General features: G+C 37.7%; 1 protein-coding gene across 1 annotated transcript; it reads left to right on the top strand.

Annotated features, from left to right (window-relative positions):
* The first annotated feature begins 2,103 nt into the window (after positions 1-2,103).
* On the top strand, positions 2,104-23,346 carry napab (N-ethylmaleimide-sensitive factor attachment protein, alpha b). The gene is made up of 11 exons (XM_084123505.1): positions 2,104-2,283; positions 6,042-6,121; positions 6,305-6,421; positions 7,517-7,563; positions 8,574-8,651; positions 8,788-8,843; positions 9,171-9,255; positions 21,334-21,438; positions 21,546-21,614; positions 21,932-21,982; positions 22,736-23,346. Exons 1-11 carry the CDS (start codon positions 2,186-2,188, stop codon positions 22,835-22,837), a joined length of 888 nt encoding a protein of 295 aa, XP_083979631.1. The 5' UTR covers positions 2,104-2,185; the 3' UTR covers positions 22,838-23,346.
* Positions 23,347-23,638: the final 292 nt, after the last annotated feature.

Here is a 23,638-nt window from a genome sequence, read left to right as displayed (position 1 = left end):
AAGGCTGCAGTCTTGTGCACACATATGCTGTACAGTTGCTCGGTGACAGGCCAGATAAACAGTGAGTCACAGAGATCCCAGCCAAAACCCCATACCACCATTTTCCATCCTCCAGTACAACCACCCGTTCCTCTCTTCGCTTATACTTTCCAGCTCTGCATCATTCCAGAGACTCTGTTATAACTTTTCACACATCTTGCTCAATGCCTGTGTTTTTCCTCTTCCCTCATACAATCCCACAACCTGTGAGAGCATTGTATGTGTGTAACCCTTCAGGTTTATAAAGAAAGAGAGGAAGGGTATCTCCCCGTTTCCACAATTTCGCCATGGAAAGATACACAAATGAGAAACAGAGGCAATCCACCCCTGGCTTCAATTGCTAGCTGGTTTACATTGTGACTCAGTGGTGAAGAATGTGGTGGGATGGGCTTGAAGGAGTTATTAATATCTCTTTTCCTCGGGTCCGTTAGATTTTCTAAGTTCAGGACTTCGACACGGTCTCTTTATGGAAGACGTTAACATCCCCCTATTTGGACTTTTCTTCAGGCCTGAATCCTGCAAGTTTCTCTGTGTGTGTGGTGACAGAGTTACAGAGGCTGTGTGAACATGCAGACATTTGAGATCCACCTCATAAATTGAGCAAGTGAACACAAATCATTATAATCATCTGCAGCTTATACTGAAGCTCCTAACAAATTCCTTAAACAAAACCGGGTGGTTAAAGTATTTGAGGGTAAAAGAATACACAAATATATTGCCCATTAAACAGAGAAAGAACATATTTTAGTCAGTGTGTCAGCAGCATAACAATGTTCCTTTGGGATACAATGGCATGTCATTTTCCATAAGTCTCTTACCAAATGTTTGAATGTGTTCACATGCAAACTATAACATTTTGTATAAGGCAGTGGTTCCCAAACCTGTCCTGAAGGACCCCCAACACTGCACGTTTTCTTTGTCTCCCTCATCAAACACACCTGATTCAACTCATCAGCTCATTAACCCATGTGATAATGAGCTGATGAGTTGAATCAGGTGTGTTTGATTAGGGAGACAAAGAAAACGTGCAGTGTTGGGGGTCCTTCAGGACAGGTTTGGGAACCACTGGTATAAGGGATAATTCACCCAAAAATGAAAATGTTGTTATCATTTACTCACCCTTATGTTGTTCCAAACCGGTATGAGATTCTTTCTTAGGTTGAACACAAAAGAAGATATTTTAAAGAATGTTTGTAACCAGACAGTTGACGGTAGCCATTGACTTCCTTTTCTATTGGGTGCCTTCAACTTGTGCTGTCTGGTTACCAACATTTTTTTAAATATCTTCTTTTGTGTTCAACAGAAGAAAGAAACTCATACAGGTTTGGAACAACATGGGGTGAGTAGACTAAATGATGACAGAAATTTCATTTTTGGGGGTGAAATATCCCTTTAAGAGGGAAAAAAGTGTTACATAAAGTCATCAAACACGTGGCAGTCTTGACTACATAGCAACCACACAGGCAAGAAAACATGCACAATATTTGTTCATGTCTTGGACACCGCCTCCACGCCGGGATTCCCTCACAGACCAGCACACAGGGGTCGTATATACGTCACCATGCCTACATGGGGAATTCCTCACAAAGATGCCCAGCAAACCGCATGATAGCTGGGCCAGTGTCATTTCACATTATCAGAGTGCGTCCTCTGGTGGACTTTTACAGAGACCGCACTGTTTTAAGTGTTTGACTCATAGACTGTAAAAAGTTTGAATTCGGTCATCGCTAGAATATCAAGCAGACATTATGTTTAATTTTTTTAACACATTTGTTATGTTTATAATTTTAAACGTATTGTAGTGGTTAGTTTATAATAATCTTTCATTAAGTGCCAAAGAGCGCAGAATTATTATTATTATTTTTTTTTTAGAAAACCATATTAAAAATATTTGTGCTCATTTTTGACCTTTGAATAAAATTGTACTCAAAATGTATTGGAAATAAATAAATAAATATTATATTAGGGTACTTCAAAAAAAAAAAAAAAAAAAAAAAAATATATATATATATATATATATATAGCACAACTTAACTTTTATTTTGAAATGTAACAGTAGACGGACATGTTGGAAGTTTCCGCAGGGATGTGTTGATGTGGCTGGATTCCATAGTCTGCCGCTAAAGTTGATCTGTAAACAATACTCATGGATAACTCCGGTAAAGAAAAAGAGGCCATGGCTCTCATTGCAGAAGCCGAAAAGAAAGTGAAATCATCGCAGTCGTTCTTCGGCTCTCTGTTTGGGTATGTTTTCTAACTTTTAACACACTGCTTGATAGGCAAACCAGGGCAAACAGACAGTTAGCATGCTAGCAAGTTAGCTGTCAAACACTAACTTTATATAAGTAATTATCAGAATGAAAAGAAGAAGAATAAAACTCCAAACATAAAATCTTGTGGCTCTATATCGCAAAGTTTAAAAGTCTAGTCTTGTGATCTGGCGCTAAATGATAAAATAGTCTAGTCAGGCGACGAGAAATCAAGTCAGCTGACACCCACTTCAGCCAGTTACAACATCACTCAGCGTATCTGATCACATGAACTCCGAGAACCCTCAAAACCCTCATAGCTAAAAATGTAATTAACATTAATTTTATGGCAAGTAAAAAAAACTTAATACGTGTCCTTCATGACAACAATTACTGAACCGAAACAACTTCGCCTTACTTGACTACCTACACACACATACATTCATATGTGTTGTGTGTGTGTGTGTGTATATATATATATATATATATATATATATATATATATATATATATATATATATATATATATATTAGAAAAATCATGTTAAAATGATACATGAGGCTTATATTAACAACGTTTATTTATAGCCTACATCTCTCAATCAACATTGCAATTGCACAATTCCAATTAAAGCTACAGAGCTTTATTTCTTATTTCACGAGTATGAGCTCCATATTCTCACTATATCATATTATATGGGCAATAAAAGCCTCAAATATATAACTTTTTAAAATTATTTTTTTTAAAAAGTTTTGTTTAAAGGTTCATAAGGTTCATTCCATTTAAACAAGTAATAAAAACTCGGTGAGTGTTTTAGCGCAATTTTCTGACCTCATGGGATCACAACACTAAGAGATAGTAAATCTTTTCCTGTTTTTTTTTTGTGCGTTCCCGAGATTAGACCTTCCTTAACATAATGCCGAACATAATAGTCTCTAGGTGGTCTGGTTGAGGAGTAGATAGAAGTGCAAGATTGGTGCGCACAGACAGAACAGAAATCATGAGTTAACAATCGCAATTTTTTTTTTTTTTTTTTTTTTTTTTTTATTATTGCATTTTCAAAATTACAGAGTTTGATATCAAGTTCTTGTTACAAATCTTATACACATTTTCACATTTGATAAACATAACTTGAAACAACAATAAATTGAAAAAAAAGAAAACAAACAAACAAAAGAAAAAGGGCATCACACACATATATTAAATTCATTTAACAGCGACACAGATCTTTGGGCTTTTTGATTTTTTAAAAACTTTACAGATTCAAAATACATTTTAAAGGCTGCTTTAAAATGAGCAAAGTTGGGTTTTGAATTACTCCATTTAGTTTGATGAATATGAAATTTTCCTAATAATAGAAACAAATCGATAACATAAATTTTTCCTTTAGAAAAGTCAAATTCATTCGAATGAAGCAAGACAGATGACCGGTGGAAAATTGCGCTAAAAAAAATATCCACATTCCTATCAACAAAATATATTTACTAATCAACATTCATTTTATGGTAACAAAACAAATTGCTTAATAATGTGTTCCTCATGACAAATGTTATATTACATATATTTTTTGAGCTCTTTCGTATGTATATCGTGGTGACAAATTAACAATTCGTTTTTCACCGATTCGTCAACGCGTTCTACTAATTTGTTCATTCACTCGTTTGAAGTAAATTGTGCGCACAATATAATAATTTGTTCCCTTGATTTAATAAAACAAGAGAACAAATTCTTTGTGGCCATAATATGTATATGTGTGTGTGTGTATATGTATATATATATATATATATATATGCACACGCACACACACGCACACACACACACACACACACACACACATACTGAGTTGTAATCAAACTTATTCAACCCCCATTGCAAATCAGGTTTATTGGCAAAATGTACCGACTTTCAGCTGTTTGCAAAGAACAAATCAAACAGAAGTAATTGAAATCGCTCAACGCAACAAATGTTTCAAGTGGTTTCCCTAAATTCAACTGAAAATGCAACTTTTAATGACTTCTGCAGTCTCAAAATTATTCAACCTCTTCATGGCAAGCATCTTTAGTACATAGTAGAACACCCTTCTGCTGTAATGACCTGCTGCAAACGAGATGTATAACCAGACAGCAGCTTCTGGCAGCGTTTCTGAGGAATCTGAGCCCATTCCTCATGAGCAATGGCCTCCAGTTCAGTAATATTCATGAGATTAGTCAGGACTTCGTCAAGTCAGGTGACTGTGATGGCCACTGTAGAATCTTCCAGGACTTCTTCTGCAACCAAGCCTTGGTGGAATTTGAGGTATGTTTGGGATCATTGTCCTGCTGGAAGGTCCGACGCCGCTCAAGCTTCAGCTTCCTCACTGACGGCATGACGTTTTCTCCTAGGATTTCTTGATATACAAAAATGAATCCATCTTGCCTTCCACACGCTGCAGGTTTCCAGTGCCAGAGGATATAAAGCAGCCACAGAGCATCACCGAGCCCCACCATGCTTCACTGTAGGCAGACAGACATCCTTTTCAGCATATGCTTCATTCTTCTTCCCCCAGACATACCGCTGATCCATAGGGCCGAAAAGTTCCAGTTTTGTTTTATCGCTCCACAGAACAGAATCGCGTGGCTTATTTATATGATTTTGAGCAAATTGGAGCCGACTTTTCTTGTGCTTTTGGGTCAGAAGTGGTGTACGTCTTGAAGTCCGGTATGCGTTTAGTACGTGTCTTACTGTGCAGCTGAAACCTCAGTGCCTGTTGCCACCAAGTCTTGCTGCAGGTCTTTTGTCTTTCAAGGGTTTTTCTGAACCTGCCTTCTCAGAAATCTGGTTGCAGCCGTTGATCGCTTCCTTTTTCTGCCCCGTCCAGGTAGTGTAACCACTGTTCGTTTAACTTTGAACTTGCGAACTATGCTTCCAACGGTGTCTCTAGAAACATTTAGTGCCTTCGCTATCTTTTTGTATCCTGTTCCTTGTTTGTAAAGGGTGATGATATCTTCTCTTAACTTTTTGGACCATTCTTTTGACTATTTCTAATGGGAATGCACCGAAATGAAAATTCTGGGCTGAAACGGAAACCGAAACTTCTGGATACATTTGTCCCAAAACCAAAACTGAAAATGACTGAAATAACTGGAATATCGTCTGCAAAGGGGGCACTCGCGGGCAGCCTTCTGTAGCCTAAAATGACAAATGGGACACCCTACGGTCTCATTGACTTAACGGGCATGCGGCAGCGATTGAAAGTCCACAAGACCGAAAGTGCACATGAAGTGTGCTCTTTGTGACAGGACCTGAGCAGTTAATTTGTAGTTGTGCGTCTTCGGAAGCAGAGCCGCTTACAAAGTTACAAAACATGCTGCGCCCATAGGTAATTCCTGATTGCTGAACACAGAGGGCCGGGGCGACGCGGCATATTTGCGGCTAAAATTTTCGGCCTTTTTTCTCTTCCTAACAAAAAACGAAAATAATAATATTATAATTTTCGGTGCATCCCTAATTTCTAACATGCAGTCAAACGTGACACTCAACAAACCTAGCCAGTTCAGATATTTCATGTGTTCTAGCTCAAGCACACCTGGTGCAACTAATGAAGCCCTTGATTTGCATCAGGTGTGCTTGAGACAAATATTTTGCAGATTATATACATATAGTATGTACTCTATAAATATGTCCGCATGCCATGTGTGGAGCTCTGTAGTTTATGATTTGTTATAATTTATGACTTTGAAATCATCATTCTAATATTCATTATATTTCACCAGGGGCTCTTCAAAGATGGAGGATGCTTGTGACTTGTATGGAAGAGCTGCAAATATGTTCAAGATGGCCAAGAACTGGAGTGGTAAAGACATTACAATTAGCTTCAGTATAAATAACATATTAACATATCTACTTTTGTCATTTTGTCCTCTTCATTTACATGTGTGAATGGGACAAAAATGAGGAAGAAGTTTGTGTGTTAAAGCATACAGTCTATTTATGTCTATTTAATGTTTGCATTTTGTTGTGTAAATGTGTTTGTTAGCTGCAGGAAATGCTTTCTCGCAGGCGGCCCTCCTACACCTGCAGATGCAGAGTAAACATGATGCAGCCACAAACTTCATTGATGCCGGAAATGCCTTCAAAAAATCCGACCCTCAAGGTATTTATTTAAATGTCACGTTTACATTTCTCAACATCCAGCTACTATTAACAAGTATGCTTTGGGTCTCATTCACTAACCGTGCACACGCATAAAGTTGTGTGTGAAATCAGTGTACAAAGATTTTCACGAACATATCATGATTCATCAATAACTTTTGCACTAACATTCATTCAGAATTTGAAGCAAAAATATAGTAAAAGCAGTAATATTGTGAAATATTATTGCGAATTAAAACAATTTTCAAATGTAATTGTTCAAGTTTTTGCTGCTTAATATTTTTGTGGAATCTGTGATACACTCCCATTCAGAAAGAAATACTTTTATTCAGCAAGGACACATTAAATTGATCAAAAGTGACACAAAAGACATTTGGAAAGTTACTATAGATTTCTATTTCAAATAAATGCTGTTCTAGTGAACTTTCTATTCATCAATAAATCCAGAAAAAAATGTATCAGTCTGCACAAAAATATTAAGCAGCAATAAAAGTTTTCAACGTTGATAATAATAAGAACCACTATTAATGGAGCACCAATAAAGCAGCAAATCAGCATATTAGAATGATTTCTGAAGGATCATGTGACACTAAAGACTGGAGTAATAGCTTTTGAAAACTGTAATAATATATAATATTTTACAGAATTACTGTTTTTGATCAAATAAATCCAGCCTTTGTAACATGAGAGACTTCTTTCAAAAACCTTTTAAGCGCATCTTTAGAGAGTGTCATATGTTTGTTATGAGGGACAAAAGGTGAGTTTGTGCGGAAAGCCCTTATATGGGGGTTTTAATCAAATGACTTGCCTAACGCATGCGCTCCCTCATTTAAAATACTACAAATACATTAATGTTAACATGAGGTAAAAAATAATTCATATGCATTGTGAATTAGTATTACAAGTTCTCCTGTGTGTACAAATATGAATAATTAACACATTTATTAGTGAATGAGACCCATTGTTTTGTTTTTTGTGCACCAACAAAACCAAAAAAAAAGGGTTCTTATTACTTTTGAGTTAATAGTTATCTAGCGATCTGCAGTTCATTGAAAATGATTATGGTTCAGTCAGATGTCTGTCATTCTCTCCACAGAGGCCATAAACTGCCTGAACAGGGCCATTGAGATCTATACAGACATGGTAAGAGTCTTTCTTACATCTGTGGAGGCTGTAGACAGTGTTTTAAAAACAATAGAGCTGCTTTTGTGGCACAGAATCATTTTGACTCTTTTCAACTGTTTATCTTTTTGCAGTGAAAACTTGTTTTAGAAATTATTCAACATATCCAAACCATTTGTTTACAAAACATATTGCAAGTTACTTAATACACCACTGGAGGGCACTGTAACCCAATGCATGTGTTTTAGTGTGCAGAGACCCGAGTTCTAATTCCCGCTTTCACACACAAGATTTAAGCCTAGTCTCAGACTAAAATGCATGTTTGTGCTGTTTTAACTGAAATCAGTTTTCACTGGCAAATCTTAAAATGTCAGTGCCATTGTTTTATCTCAAGAGGCACACCAGTCATGTTTTTTTTCTCTAAGGCACGTTTATAAAAGCTACTTAAATATCCTAATTAAACCAAGGCCTAATCCTGGCTTAATCCAAGCCCTGTCTGTGAAAACAGGCCTAAATGTGTAGTTATTAATCACAATTAAAAAAATGACAATATGACCTGTAATTCCTGATGAAACCACAGTCTCAAACTTTTAACTTGCGAATATCCTGAGCAGATGGAAATAATCTCCAAAAATCAGTTACTGTTTTTTTTATTATGTATGGGAATCTTAAGGTTGTCAAATGCCATGAGGTGTGACTCCCCAAAAACTTGATATTTATGAATTTGTTTTTAAGATATTTGTAAAACTTCTTATTAAATTTTGATATTTTGAAATTAGATTAGATATTTTGCTTGCAGAATTTTTTTTATCAGTATAATCTGATATTTTCGAATGGCTTTCAATGGAGGAAATAGTTTCCCCCCCAATGTAATGGTGTAGTTTTCCGTCTGAAACTGACCATCTGAACTCGCGAAAGACATTTAAGTTGTTTTTCACCTGTGAAGTCAGTATCTCTGCTGCGTGTTTCCTCTTGCCTGGGAGGAATGAACCCGCATCACTAGTGATTGTTTTGTGTTTCTCATCTTGTAGGGTCGTTTTACAATCGCAGCGAAACACCATGTCGCCATCGCTGAAATTTATGAGACTGAACTGGTTGATATTGACAAGGTCAGACTTTTTTTGTCACAATAATAGATGATTTTCTTTTGTAAACCATATATAATCCATCAAGTTTATTCAAAATCTGAAAGGAAAATGTATTCACCTTATTCAGTGGTTGTTGTGCTTTATGACCTTTTCTCAGGCCATAGCTCACTACGAACAGGCAGCAGACTATTATAAAGGCGAGGAGTCCACAAGGTACGGCAGTTTTGAAGCTATTTTTTTCCCTTCTGTTGCTCAATACTAATAGGTCTTCAGTGACTATGTTGAGAAGACCAGTACAAAATGGGTTACCTATAACTTATCCAGGAAATAGTTTAGATTACAAAATGTTTGCTGAAGCAGACCTTTGCCCCCTTCACACAGTTACAGTACTATTCGAGATATGGCCTTCTAGGCAATATATGACTCATGACACTATTATTTATTAGTTCACTGACATATCCCCCTTTTTGGGGGATTTTTCCCATACTCTAGGACTGTGAAATAGTTTCTAATCTGTTCACTTTGTCTCTGATGCCAAAGTTCAGCCAACAAGTGCTTACTCAAAGTTGCCACCTACGCCGCTCAACTGGAGCAGTATCCTAAAGCCATTGAGATCTATGAACAGGTAAACAAACATATGACAGCCTTGGTTTCAGTGCACTTGATCTTATTGGAGGTCCCATATAAGCCATAAATATTTCCATGTACAAATTTGTGTTGCTAACATTGATCTGAGATATGTTAATGAAGGTTAACAATATGTTAAAGGGATAATTCACCCTAAAAGGAAAAGCAAGTCTCCAGCCTGGTGTTGTTCGAATGCCCTTCTTTCTTTCTTTTTTTAACCACAAAAGGATAATTTTTATAAAAATGTCCCGCTCACGCTTGTGCATATATTGGCAGTGAATAGCGATTATGCTTTATCAAGCTTTAAAAAAAGATGCAAAAATATCACAGAATTATCTCGTGTGACTCGTGCTGTATATTCCAAGTGTTCTGGGGGTGTAACGATAGGGTTTGGTGAAAAACGTGTTCATGAGACTCTGTTAGTGCCGCAGTTTCCGATTCCCCCTGAAAAAGAGGATGCTGGCACTTCTCTATCAGCGTGTTAAATTGTTTATTTTAAGGTGTTGTTGGCGGGGCCGGTTTCACCGGCCACAAGCTATTTTAGACCGGTCTACAGTTACAGTAGACAAGTCTAAAACTTGCTCATAGACTAGTCTAATGCAAGTTAGACTGTTTCACAACAATAAAGACTGACTTAATTTAGACCAAAAAAATTAGACACTTACCCCCAGGCTAACTTAGGTCTAAGACTCTGTTACCTTGGCAACCAGCAGTAACAATCAGTTACATTACAAACAGCCAAAAGAAAAGGGAAAATGGCTCATAATTTGTGGTTTGCTGACGACGTTATGGAGAGAGCTATGAGAAGGGAATATTTCCTCTTAAATATTTCTTTTTTGGCATCTTGTACCATGTTTTTGTATCTTTTCTGTACTTCTTTAACGCTCCGCTCAACGGTCGGATTAATGCTGTTAACTCTCGTAGCAATCTTTTTCCAAATTAAACATTTCCTACTACATTCTCTGCTAATTTTCCCAAGTGAAATGTCCTTGTAACTGTTATACTCCTCCAACAAACACATATTTTCCGCTGGGCGTAAACTGCACTGAGCAGTTGAATGCGCTTACTCGATCTGGCATGTTTTTTGTTTTGAAAAGCGTCTTATTTTACCCAGAAGGCCTAATGCACTATCAAGGCTCGAAATTGCGACCATTTTGGTCGCATATGCTCCTGAAATTTAATCTGTGTAACCTAAAAATATATTTGAGATCATTTGTGCAAGTGCAAATAATGGTTGTGGTGAGACCTGTTTTCATTTCTCTACAAAACGTTCACAAATTACTGTACAGCAGTGTGTACCTTATGTGCGCCGATACGCGGTGGCCGGACCATCATTCTATCCAACGTTACATAACCAATCAAACTTCATCCTTGCGTTCTTAACTTTAAAGCAGATTTTAGATTGGTTAATATTAGCTGTCAATCACTCCCACTCCCTTTCACTGCTCTCTGTTGTCACGTGACAGGGAGCTGACTACGGCGTGAAATTTAAAAGGCTGAATAAGAGAGATGATGACACGCTGACAGATTTCTTTTGTAAGCCGTCACCTAAAGTCACAAATATTCCTGGAGTTGATGTGGATCCACCAGCTGAAAAAAAAAATCGTACAGCTTTCGGAGAGAGTGGCTAAAAGATTTTGAGTGGCTCCGCTATGCTGATGGTTCAATGCATTGTGTTCACTGTAAAACCTGTGGGACAGGTAACACAGCGTTCGCAACTGAATCAATGCATTTTAAGCGCGAGAGCTTGGTTAAACATGGGGAGAGTGCCAAGCACAAAAAATGCAGGGACGACTAGTGTGTGACAAACAAATCAGGTTCATCAGGTTCGATTATTAAGGCTTTTAATCGCCAGGATGCTGCCGGTCGTTCTGCTCTACTGGCAGAGCTAAATGTCAAATTTGGTGGGTGCTCCTAAATTTTTGCTGGTGCTCCTAACTTTTTGAAGGAACAGAGGGCGGGCTGAGAGCCGTGACGTAGACGCTGATTGTACCGTGGATGCGTAGATTACTTCACATAATCTGCAAAAGTCGTTCACAACCATGTTCACTCCGGTATTTCGCATGATGGTTTTGTTTTTGCATCATACATGTGTTTACAGTGGAAGTTCGATGCGGCTGAGCCGGCGCATAACACGCGTCATAACCAAACGTTATGTGATTGGCTTACGGGTAACCAATGTTTTTAAACTTCCGACAAGCGCCCCCCCGCGAGAAAGAAAATGCTTTTCAATTATGCCCTTCCAGACTCTGTCTACGAAGCAAAGCAAAGTAGCAGAGTTTGGTATTACCAGGCTAATGCTGAAATACTCTGCCATGGAACTTTTACAGCTTGGTCATTCTGTGCTACTGGTGTTTGGGAAAAACTGCGATCGCTACATCATCTCCGCCGGCCAAAATACGTTCATCGTGGCTCCTGCCAGAATCTGCATTCAAGCGGAGCCGGTATAAACTCAGTTTGGTCTCAAAGGCGTTTGGATCGTCGCAATTTATCTTTGCATCATGTCTGCCCTGCTAATTTCTCCTACCTCCAGAAGTCTACTCCATCCAGCTGTGGTGTCCGCCTTGAGACAATCCGGTTTGCACATCTGAACACTCGCTCTATAAACAACAAAGCGGCTTTACTTTGTGAAAAAATTGACTTTTTCTGGCTTCGTGGCATCAGCCAAATGACTATTTCAATCTAAATATGTGTGCTCTGCCTGGCTACACTTATCTTGACTGGCCGCGCTCCACTGGTAGAGGTGGCGCTCTTGCTGTCATTTATAGATCTGATGTTGCAGTAACTGAGGTTTCATTGCCTTGCTTTTCATCATTTGAATGCTTGGCCTTTAAGATGAATAGTCTCTCATCAGTTCTTGTGTTAAATATCTATCATCCTCCCAAACTTAACTGCATTTTTTTTCTGAATTTACAGAGTGTTTGACACTTGCCACTGCACTCTGTCCAGTTACTCTTTTAACTGGTGATTTAAATATTCATGCTGTGTGCTTCATGGATACACTAGAATGTTTTAACTTCACTCAGCATGTTAACTTTCCGACACACAAACACGGACATATATTAGATCTGGTTTGCACTTCAGGAGTACTTATTGAACAACATGAGTGTACTGTATGTATGTATTTATAAGTGATCACAAGCACCTCATGTTCAATTTGACTCCTCCTCCTTTGCAGACTGTGAAAGATGTGTTATCTGTTCTAGGGAAATCAGTGATATTGATCTTGACCTTGTTAGTCATACTATTGGTGACTGTGAGCTTGATGTTTCTGCCTCTCTCTCTCTGTGTCAGCCTTGTTGTAAATTAAAGGAGCTGTATGTAAGAAATGTATTTCAATTAATCATAAAATGGCCCTGATATGTCACTAGACATTAAGAAATCATGTTCATTTTAAATACTTATATCACTGACAACAGTAGTCCGGCCAGGATATTGTCATTTAAAAAGTGAAGTTGCAGCCCTCAACTTATGTTGATGTTGTAATGTTGTGTTTTGGCCTGAAGTGCCACCCTCCACCTATCTACCAATCACAAAGTCAGTAGTGTTTCAACATCCGGGTTGCCAGCTCTGAAATGCAACCACAAACGTTCGTGCTGGATCCTGCAGCCTATCTGGCAACCTCCAGTCAGGGGGAGGGGGAGGGGATACACCACTCTACAGTAATTTGAAAGTGATTGCACTACCAGTTTTGGCCACAATCTTACATACGGCTCCTTTAAAAACCATGGGGGGAAGGGCCTTTTCCTATAACGCGCCTAAGTTATGGAACACACTACCTGCATCATCTATTAGGGATGCTGCTTCTGTGGATTGTTTTAAGAAACTTAAGACATATCTTTTTAGTCAAGCTTTTAATTTATATTTTTATTATTATATATATATTATAATATATATATATATATATATATATATATATATATATATATATATATTGTAAGAAAAAATGATGTGGACGTTGAAGATCTCAAAAATGAAGTTTATTACAGCATAGCAGTGGCAAGGTACACAAAGCACCTTGGGTTCACCGGCATCAGAATGAACCCAGAACATCCAAATCTCAAACCTTTTATCCTGTTACATTTTACAACTCTTAATGTCAATGAAGTTGCTCTTATTGTAACAGCTGTGGTCTGTATGTTAATGAAGTTGAGACACCCCATTGTCTGAGAAGATTCTCTGTGTCCCACACCCATTCACATTCTACAATTGATTACCATTTGTTCAGGATGTGATCAACCCAAATGGTCAACTCTTAATGTAAATGAAATCAGAACAGCAAAAGGTTTAGGTAATACAATCTATCTGAAGTGATCACATCTTTGATCTTCTGTTAAAACAGAACGGTCAAAGGTTTAAGGTGACAAGCTATTTGAAGTCCCTGTAATCAAGATGGTTGTTGGTTGCCCTCTGTGATACTATTTACTGATTACTGAGATTGAATGTAATTTTCTCTATATGATAATTAAACTCTTTTAAGTGAAGGAACATTTTGATATACATATATATATTGGAGTGGAAGGTTTTGGGAACAGAACATAATTTCTTACAGACCCCCCTTTGATGCTCTTGGCCCAAAGTAGCATCACAACCACTCCCTTTTCGTAGATAACACCTCCCGAAACCTGGTGGGCAGGTGCCCCAGTGGCGGCGTAGCCCTGGCTTAGGTCGTTCCCATCTATGGCCATCAGAGAATCTTACCCGTCTTCGGGATCTACGCCTCCTGCACACTGAGTTATGGCTCTACTTCACTTGAGCAAAATTATCATAGTTTGTGATAATGAAATGTATTATTATTATTTTTTTTATTTTTATTTTTTTATATACGAGGTAACCAAGAACCATCATATCCACTTGGAACGTTCAATATTGATCATGGAATTATCTATAATCTAACTATAATCTAATGTTTAAACATAGAACGTATACATCAATCTATAATCTAATGTTTAAACATAGAACACATAACCTAATGCATTGGCAAATAATAAGAAAGATACATACACATACAGCCGTTTTAAAGGTTACATTCCAAATTAAACCAGAATAGGCCATATCTCCATCATGCATTTGTTTTGCAAAAATCTTGTCTTTCTTTAAGGACTTGTTGGGCTCTCACAATGTCAAATGTTCAGTGGTGTTCACATCAGTGATGTTAGCATATTGATTAGTTTTGATAACTCAAATAATCAACAATCAATAGACAATATTTTGTGTGTGTGTGTGTGTGTATCATTTTGTCCGTGTGGACATCCTTTATCCACTTGTTTTCCCTCTGTGGAAAGACTGTTGTCCATAGTCTCAGAAATGGTTTGTTTCTGAAATCTCCTTTTCTTTCTCTTCTCATTGTCCATTCTTTTCCACTTGGACCATAAGTCCTTCTAGAAGAAGCAGTCACTGGTGTTGGTCGAGTCTGTGCCTCTTCATCAGTTCCATCCGTCCCATGGTGGGTCTCAGGGTTTCTAGGTCTTTTAGGCCTGGAGTTCTGGATCTAGCAGGTCTGCAAATCTCTATTCTTTTCTTTTTCTTGAGCAAATCCCCCTGGCTCCACTTCCTTCTCGTCCTTCAAACGACCAGATCATCTTTCTCCAGGAGGTTACACTTTTCAGACAAACATCTCGATGCTTATATCTGAAACTATAATCAAAAGAAGAGGTTGCCCCCCTTTCCCCCACAAGAATCTTTTCACATTCAAACATCAAAGTCACAGAAGTTTCATCTCAAAACATCAAACATCGGTAATGTTTTTTTTTATTTTTTATTTCTAAACATAATGTCATTAAAACATTTATTATAAATTACAACTACATATCAATGCTAATAAAACATGTTTCATAAATCATAAGAATCACCCCCCTTTTGATAGTAAACCTTTTTCTACAATGTGTTACTATCATAAAACTAATTCTAATTTGTGGTCTTCTTTTTTCCAATAGACCTCCCAATCACTGTTCTGATATGGTTTTCTAACATTTTCTATTCCATCAAACAATCCCTGAGAACCGTGTTTAGCGGTGTATTTAACAATCATTTCTTCTATTTTAAAGTTTTATCTGGCTTTACAGTAACTTGTGTATTCACAACGTCTGATTTAAATGACTATGCGATATCTAGATGCTTTAAGATATTCGTTATTCAATTTATTCACAGATTGTATGCAAATGAACACAACCAGCACACTGAGCGAACCTTCTAAACTTAATCAAAGTCCCAGTCCTTAGGACCTTAAATTTTACACAAAATCGTTTAGGAAAAAAAATGTAAAAAAAATAACACTGTCACAGTACGTCGGACACAACCGCACTACGTCGGGTTTTTTATGTTTTTTTTTGTTTTGTTTTTTTCTTAAAACAGCTTGATAATTCACAGTACTTCGGGCATAAACAATATATATCAAAAAATTGAGTGAATTCCACTATATATTGGAGTGGAAGGTTTTGGGAACAGAACATAATTTCTTACTATATATATATATAATTACAGTCATGCCCAGAATTAATCATACCCCTGGTAAATATGAACAAAAATGGCTGTAAAAAATAAATCTGCATCGTTTATCCTTTTTGATCTTTCATTCAAAAAATTGGCAAAATCCTAACCTTTCATTTAAAGTAAAAGAATTGAAAGTGGGGGGGAAATCACATTATAAAATAAATGTTTTTTCTCCAAAACACATTGGCCACAATTATTCATACCCTTTTATTAAATACCTTTTTGCAATCTCCTTTTGCCAAGATAACTTCTGAGTCTTCTCCTATAATGCCTGATGAGTTTGGAGAATAACTGATAAGAGATCAGAGACCATTCCTCCATACAGAATCTCTCCAGATCCTTCAGATTCCCAGATCCATGTTGGTGCTTCTTCTCTTCAGTTCACCCCACTCATTTTCTATATGGTTCAGGTCAGGGAACTGGGACGGTCGTGGCAGAAGCTTCATTTTGTGCTCCCTAACACATTTTTGTGTTGATTTTGATGTTTGTTTTGGATCGTTGTCCTGATGGAAGATCCAACCACGGCTCATTATAAGATTTCTAGCAGAAGGCGTCAGGTTTTGATTTTTTATCTGTTGATATTTGATAGAATCCACAATGCCATGTATCTGAATAAGAAGTCCAGGACCTCCAGCAGAAAAATAGGCCCACAACATTAAAGATCCAATGGTATATTAAATTGTACACATTGGGGTACTTTTTATCCTTGTGTGCACCAAACCCATCTAGCGTGTTTGCTGCTAAAAAGCTCTTTTTTTAGTTTCATCTGACCACAGAACCCTGTGCCATTTGAAGATCCAGTCGTGTCTGACCACTGAATATGCTGGAGTTTGTTTTTGGATGAGCGAGGAGCATTTTTCTTGAAACCCTCCCAAACAACATGTGGGGATGTAGGGCTTGTTTGATTTTTTATTTTTTTTTAATAGGCGTTCTGACCCCAAGACTCAACTAATCTCTGCAATTCTCCATCTGTGATCCTTGGAGAGTCTTTGGCCACTCAAACTTTCATCCTCACCGTCCATTAAGACAATAATAGCCGCTTTCCGACCGGAGGAACCTTTTCACAGTTCCTAGAACTATTGGCTAAAGTACCCGGATGTCGGCGTGTTCGCACCGCAGGAACTAGGAACGATTTTAGTTCTAGGAACTCCATTTGTAGGAACTAATTTAGGTCCTACTTCAGAGTAGCACTATAGGAACTATCCGGACGTTAGTGTACGCTGATTGACCGAACGCACGTGGAACACTAGCACCCGCCATTTTTAAAACAGCTAGAATGTAAACACACAGATTATAGCCTATATGTACTCCATAAACTAACTATACAAACATGGAAAACAGTGATAGATGGGTCTCTAAACCTTTATGCTGAAGAGAAAATCCAACGCAACTTTGAGGGGACCAAGCCAAACATGATTATGTTTATCTGCCCAGCTTGCAACACTGGACATCAACCACACGGCATAGGCTAATAACCTTTTTTCATATACTGTCTACTTTCTATAACAGTTCTATCTAATAAAATATTAAACAGTACTGTTAGACAGATTGCTAACTAATAAACACAGAGAATGCGAGCATTGTTTGCTCTGGCGTTCTCAGCGCCGCCAAAATAAAGGTCCGTCGCGCCGTCAAAATAAAAGTCACCGTGCTTGCGTCACTCCCTTACCCCTCCTACCAGTTCCTATGGCCACTTGGCCAGTGCGAACGCAAACAGCAAAACCGAGTTTGGGGGAGAGTAGTTCTTAGAACTGTTTAGAAGTGGAAGACTACTGCTCATTTTTTCAAGATTTTGATAGCTTATTTTATGTACTTGCCGGCTTTTTTTATCATTCAAATTTGGCTGGGTGGCTAATAACACATTTTTCTGTGGTGTGACAAACTCAGAACACATACTTAATTTTGACTTTACAGGGACTTTAGTGAAAACTCTGAGTATGTTAACCCTGAAATGAGGGAAACTCTGAGTTTTCTGTTTCAGAATGGGAGGTATGTTAAACCTGAGAAAGCAGAGTAAGTCAAGCCTGTTTCAGAAAGAGGGGTAACTTACACTCAGAGTCAGTTACCATGGTAACTTACTCTGTGAACCTAACCTGGTCCGGAGCAGGTTTTCTTCGGTAAACCCAGAGTTTCTTTCGGTCTCCTCCCCTTTTTTAAAGAGGAAGTGGTGTTTAAACACCTCATTCATTCTTTCAGTACATTTTTATTAATGTAAGTAATGTAATGTTTTATTTTTTTTTAAATAAGATGAAGTTTATATAACTCCTTAACTGGCAACTGAAAACACAGTAGTAGATTAGTTACATAATGTAGTTCTAAACAAATTCTACAGAATTAAACTGTGGCATTTACTGGAAATCACTGAACTGTGTTCATCAGTGCACCAGAAGTTGATGGACCGTCCTCCTGCTGTTCTTCCACACTCTGGGGGCGGGGGGAGAGATAAGAAAACCTGTTTATACTTAGATTTTAACTTAGATTCTATAGGCTACTCCACATAAAAATGTGAAAAAATGTGAATGTGTAGATTGTTTGATGTGTAGACACATAATGTTAACATTACCTCTGTAGGCCTCTCTGTGGCAGCAGAAACTCTTTATCCCCATGTGATGAGCATTTGGTACACTTTATCATTTACACTTTATCATTTCTGGTGTATTGAGTAGGCGACTTACAACTGCCTGGGGTTCTGTTGGGACAGGAGGCTCCAAAAGACAGATATTACCATCAGAATCTACTGGGACCAACACAAATCCTAACCCAAAGTAAAATAAATGGAAATATCAAAAATAGCCTATATAAAAAATAACACGTATGTACTGTAAACCTCTTACATTTTATGAAGGCCCTTGGATCTTTGGGACTGGCTCTGAAGTCCGTCCAGGAATTCCCTCAGCCGTAAATGCTGCTACACTGCTAGCCACTGGATGCTATAGTTATTTAATATGTCACATGTTTGTAAAGTCAGGTAGCCTACACCCATACTATGCTCAAGCCTTACTTGACAGAATTATGATTTTATATTTAAATTTCAGCTGCTGCCATGTTCTTTTAATGCCTGCAGGATTTGCACCTACATGAAAATTAAAATTAGGTTGAATAACATACTGTTCCTCCAGTTTCACCTCTGATATTATAACATTTGGGCAAGTTACTTGTATTACTAACTACAAATGGCATCTTCAACAGTGTAATTAGATTAATGTAATAATGACTATCTTTAGAAATTATTGGTCTACTAATTACTAAATCCCATGTCAACCTTAAACACTTGAACAATACAAGGAGAGACAAGAAACAGCACTTTTAATGCTTTCAAATAAACAATATACAATTGCATGAATTATTATTGAATTGACCAAAGTGTGTAGAGGGTGAAGGTTACATTAAAAATATAACTTTTAAAAATGTATGTTAAATAGCCTATACAGAATTGTTCTATAGTCTAATACAATTACATCAGATTTAACTTTAAATTACAGAAGAATTAAGAGTAATCCCTTTAATTAAATTACAGTATTTAGATTACTTGGTAATTAATTACACCCATCACTGTATAACAGTAATTAAAATGTGAAGAAATATGAAGACCTCTTTTTGTCTGGCGCTGTTGCCATGGTGACTCATAATATCTGTGCTCCATTGATAATGGCTTTTTATAGTTGTGGTGCACATGCTTAACTCAGAGTCAGTCAACTCAGAGTTGATTGAACTAACTAATTTCAGCTGTTCTGAAACCAAAAACTCAGAGTTTCCCATCTCAGGGTAAGTCAACTCAGAGTTCAAGTTTTAACTCAGAGTTGGTTGAACCTCCTTATTGAAACAGGCCCCTGTACATGCTGTAGCGCTTTGAGTCTGAGGAAAGGCGCATTACAAATAAAATTCATTATTATTATCATTAGCAAAATATTTCCACTTGAAAGAAGGCGGAGCCTCCACGCACATACCTACATATTACGTAATCGTATATCGGGCCTTAACTGCTCTCGTGTTGCGCTCTATGAACGTAGAACACACCGCTAGTCTTAAGTGGCTTTTCACACAGAATGCATAGTTGTATAGAAAAAAACGAGACACGGGCTGTCGAATGGGAAAAAGGCAAGGTTATAGACCCCTTTTCAGTTAGTAAACATTGTGACGTTTATTTGTGGGCGGAGCTTAGGTGGAGGCAGAACGATTCCCCTGGCCACATCACTAACGCTAGTTAGCAAGTTTTGTTAGCTTGTTTTTAACAATGACTGGAGAAAATCCAATTTTATCTGAATGTGTAAGGTCACTCAATGTCCGGAACCGTGATTGTTATTTGGAAAAGTTACACGGTACACGTTCAATCTGACAGGATTACCTCCACTGCACTTATGGCAACTGTAGAAAAAGAGATGACACAGTTTCCTTCGTTTAGTCTCTAGTCGTTAGCTAGCAAGTTACCTAACTGCAAGTTGTCTGACTAACAAAGTTAGCTAACTTATGCGCTAAACAAATTAGCATAAGAAATCACTTAACTTGTTCCCCAATTTCTGATGGTATCTCTAGGTGGGCATGCATGGGAAATCTTCAGACACGTAACCAAACCATAATCCATACCAACAAAAGACAATAGTTGATTGATATGAAGTGTGCGCTGCAAACACGAGCATTTTTGATGATCGTTTCTGTCCAGTCCGCTCGTTTTATTGCGTTTAACCACAGCTGTCGTCTGTTTTTTTATCAGGCAAAATGCGATCAAATTTCCAATTGGAGCATGTACTCCATCGATTCTGGCACCCAACAACATAGCAAGATGACATTTTAGGCTTCTTATGTAGCCGACTATAAATATTAATAGCTGACAAACTAGCTGATTTGTACTGGCCGCCTCCAGTTTTCCCTTTGTTTTGCCTCCAGCTAACGATGTGGCGTAATATTGATGTCGGCACAAAAAGGGTCTGTTAGACGAGAGCTGCATAACCCACAAACACGTCTGTATTGAGTGTTTACAGAGAAAACAATGGAAAAACAGCTTAGTGGAATGCAAAAGTCTACCAAGAATTACTACTGTATGTTAGATATGTTTGCATGATGGTGACTTGAAGAAATGTTTAGCATTTTTCTTATTTTATATTATTTGTGAGCATATATCAATCATTCTGATGATTCTTCTGCATCTTGATGTTGGTTGCTATTCACTGCCATTATATGGACCAAATATATATTTTTTTAAATTTTGCTTTTTGTGGTCTGAAAAAGAAAGAACGTGATACTGCATTAGAACGACATCCAGGTGAGTAAATGATGACTTAATTTTCACTTTAGGGAGACGTATCCCTTGAAGAGTGATCATACACATGTTTCACCAGTCACAAAAGCATCACATTTATACCACAGTCCTAATATCACTTTTTCTAATTTTCTCAAAAGAAGCCTGATCGAATCTCACATGTGGGTTTCATTATCTTAATTAACAGATCTCAAGAATGCAGTCAGTTTAACCTCAAACTCACAATTTGTACATCAGCTTAAAACAAGAAGTTGCATCTTTTTGCAAATGTAGATTTGGAGGAAAAAAAGTTAAGCTATTTCTTTATTTGTGCTGGTGGGTTTCCAGGTGGCAACTCATGCAATGGACAGCACTCTGTTGAAATACAGCGCAAAGGACTATTTCTTTAAGGCAGCTCTCTGCCACTTTTGTGTGGACATGCTGAATGCTAAGGTATGAAACACCCTACAATTACGCATTCCTTCAAACAAGCAATGGAAAACAGCGGTGTCTTTTGCAGCTTCCTTTCATATTCCTTGTCTTTGATGCCCCCCTTGTAGCTTGCCCTCCAGAAATATGAGGAAATGTTTCCAGCCTTTTCAGATTCACGTGAATGCAAATTGTTGAAGGTAAGGTTGGCTCTCAGCTCAGTATTTATACAAACCATTTTTGTATTCTTCCTGCTAAAGGTGGTTTTCTAGATTGGCTTGTCATGCAATGATATTTAACAAAATCTGCTGAGAGTTCAAACTATACAAATTGTAATCGCAACTGTTTTAAACCAGTATGTTTAAATGAAACTTGCTGGTGATGTGAAAGTATTGTGAATAAACCACAATCATTCTGCCTGAAAAGTGTGTTTGGTGACATTAGCACATTGTGGTCCTGACAGTGGGATAATACATGAATTATGTGCTTAAAATGTTCTTTTCTGTTTTTTTAACAGAAACTTTTAGAGGCCTTTGAGGAACAGAATGTGGATTCATATACTGACGCTGTAAGATGAGCTATTAATTGCTCTTTCCATTTGGTTTCAACATATCTACTGATTATTTGAATGTTAGACCATCCTGTGACAACTCAGTTTCACTAAAAACAAGTAAAACTACCCACGTGACGCGCTGAAAGCCGTTATCAGTAGCCATGATCAGTTCCACCCACTTATTTTTATGCAGTTTTTAGGGTATTGCGTAAAAAAAAAAAGAATGGATGGAAACACCAAGGTGTGTAAACATAAACATAAAAAAAAACTTGCCTGACTTCCTCACGGCAGGATGGGATTGATAACTGGACTAACCAGCGGATCGGTTTCATTGCATTGCGTCTCAAATGTTGGTTTGGTCAATCTGAAATGCCTGAGCCAAAGTCTGTCACCAAAATGATTTGGTATAATGACCTCTCAAAAGTGTCACAAACACCAGGCATCCGAATGCAACATAACATGACAACGTTTATTGCGTTACGTCAAAAAAAATGTCATTTATAATGTAAGATAAAAATCCGCAATGGCTTCCCCGATTGCTGCAACTTCCATTTTTATTTAAGATATTTTGCGTCAGTTTCCCGGGAAGTGACGATTTTGTTCTCTTGAACACATAGGATGGAAACGGTGCTTTATTCGTAAATGTTTCCAATTTTCCGCACAAGTTAAATTTGCAACGTTGGATAGAAACATAGCTAGTGACTGTCACACCAGTTAAGCCGAACAATATCTTCATCAGTTTCACTGTCATTTCTCTCCATCCTTCAGGTGAAGGAGTACGACACCATCTCACGGCTGGATCAGTGGCTCACCACCATGCTGCTTCGTATCAAGAAAACCATACAAGAAGACGAAAGCGACCTTCGCTAAGATCCTCCTCCTGATCTCTGCCCCTTTCCGCTCGCTCTGCCTCGTGCCTTTAACAGCACAACTTCAGTACGATGGTCGACTATCTCTCTCTTTTACCACCAGCTCAACTGTCAGTGCCTTAATTTCTTTGCTTTACCTCAGACCTCTCTCTCTATGACATGCCGTGCCGCCAGACCTCAAAGAACACTAAATAAAGAGGCTGGTTGTTTAAATGTGATCTTGAGCGAGTGTTGCGTGAGAACTGAAACCAGCCACATTTATATTATGGGGTGCTGTGCACACCAAATGCTTTGTCATCTGGCTATTACTGAGCTAAAAAAAAGCCTTAGTTCTTTCTGTTAACCTCTTTAGTTGTGGCATACATATTTTAATTCTTAGCAGAATATCTTATCTGGCATCTCTGCATATTTTGCTTGTGACTTATCTTTTTAATCAAAATTTTCCAGTTTGTTTGTTTTTTATTGTTATTATTTTGACATAAGGAGAAGTAAAAGAAGGACTGATTCCAACATGTACAGGGTGATTTTATTTATTTTCTAGAAAGTGAAAGGCAAGTGCTGGCCTGTCCTGTAACGTTTAAAATATTTACTTTCACCTGTGATTAAATTGTCTCTCAGCTTAAAATCTAAATACATTGCTTCTGTAATTAATAGAGCTGCATGTTTTAATGCTCTGGTGTGCAAGGAAGTTTAGAGAGGTCCCCAAAATAACCACATCCTCACCACACTGGTCTTAATTATAAAAATATATTATAAATTATAATCTTTTCATTGATCATCAAGATGACATAATAAGAAGAAA

Source organism: Abramis brama (genome assembly GCF_963993115.1).
Source record: "Abramis brama genome assembly, chromosome: 9".
NCBI classification, from domain to species: domain Eukaryota; kingdom Metazoa; phylum Chordata; class Actinopteri; order Cypriniformes; family Leuciscidae; genus Abramis; species Abramis brama.
This window is presented reverse-complemented; position numbering and strand designations above follow the sequence as displayed.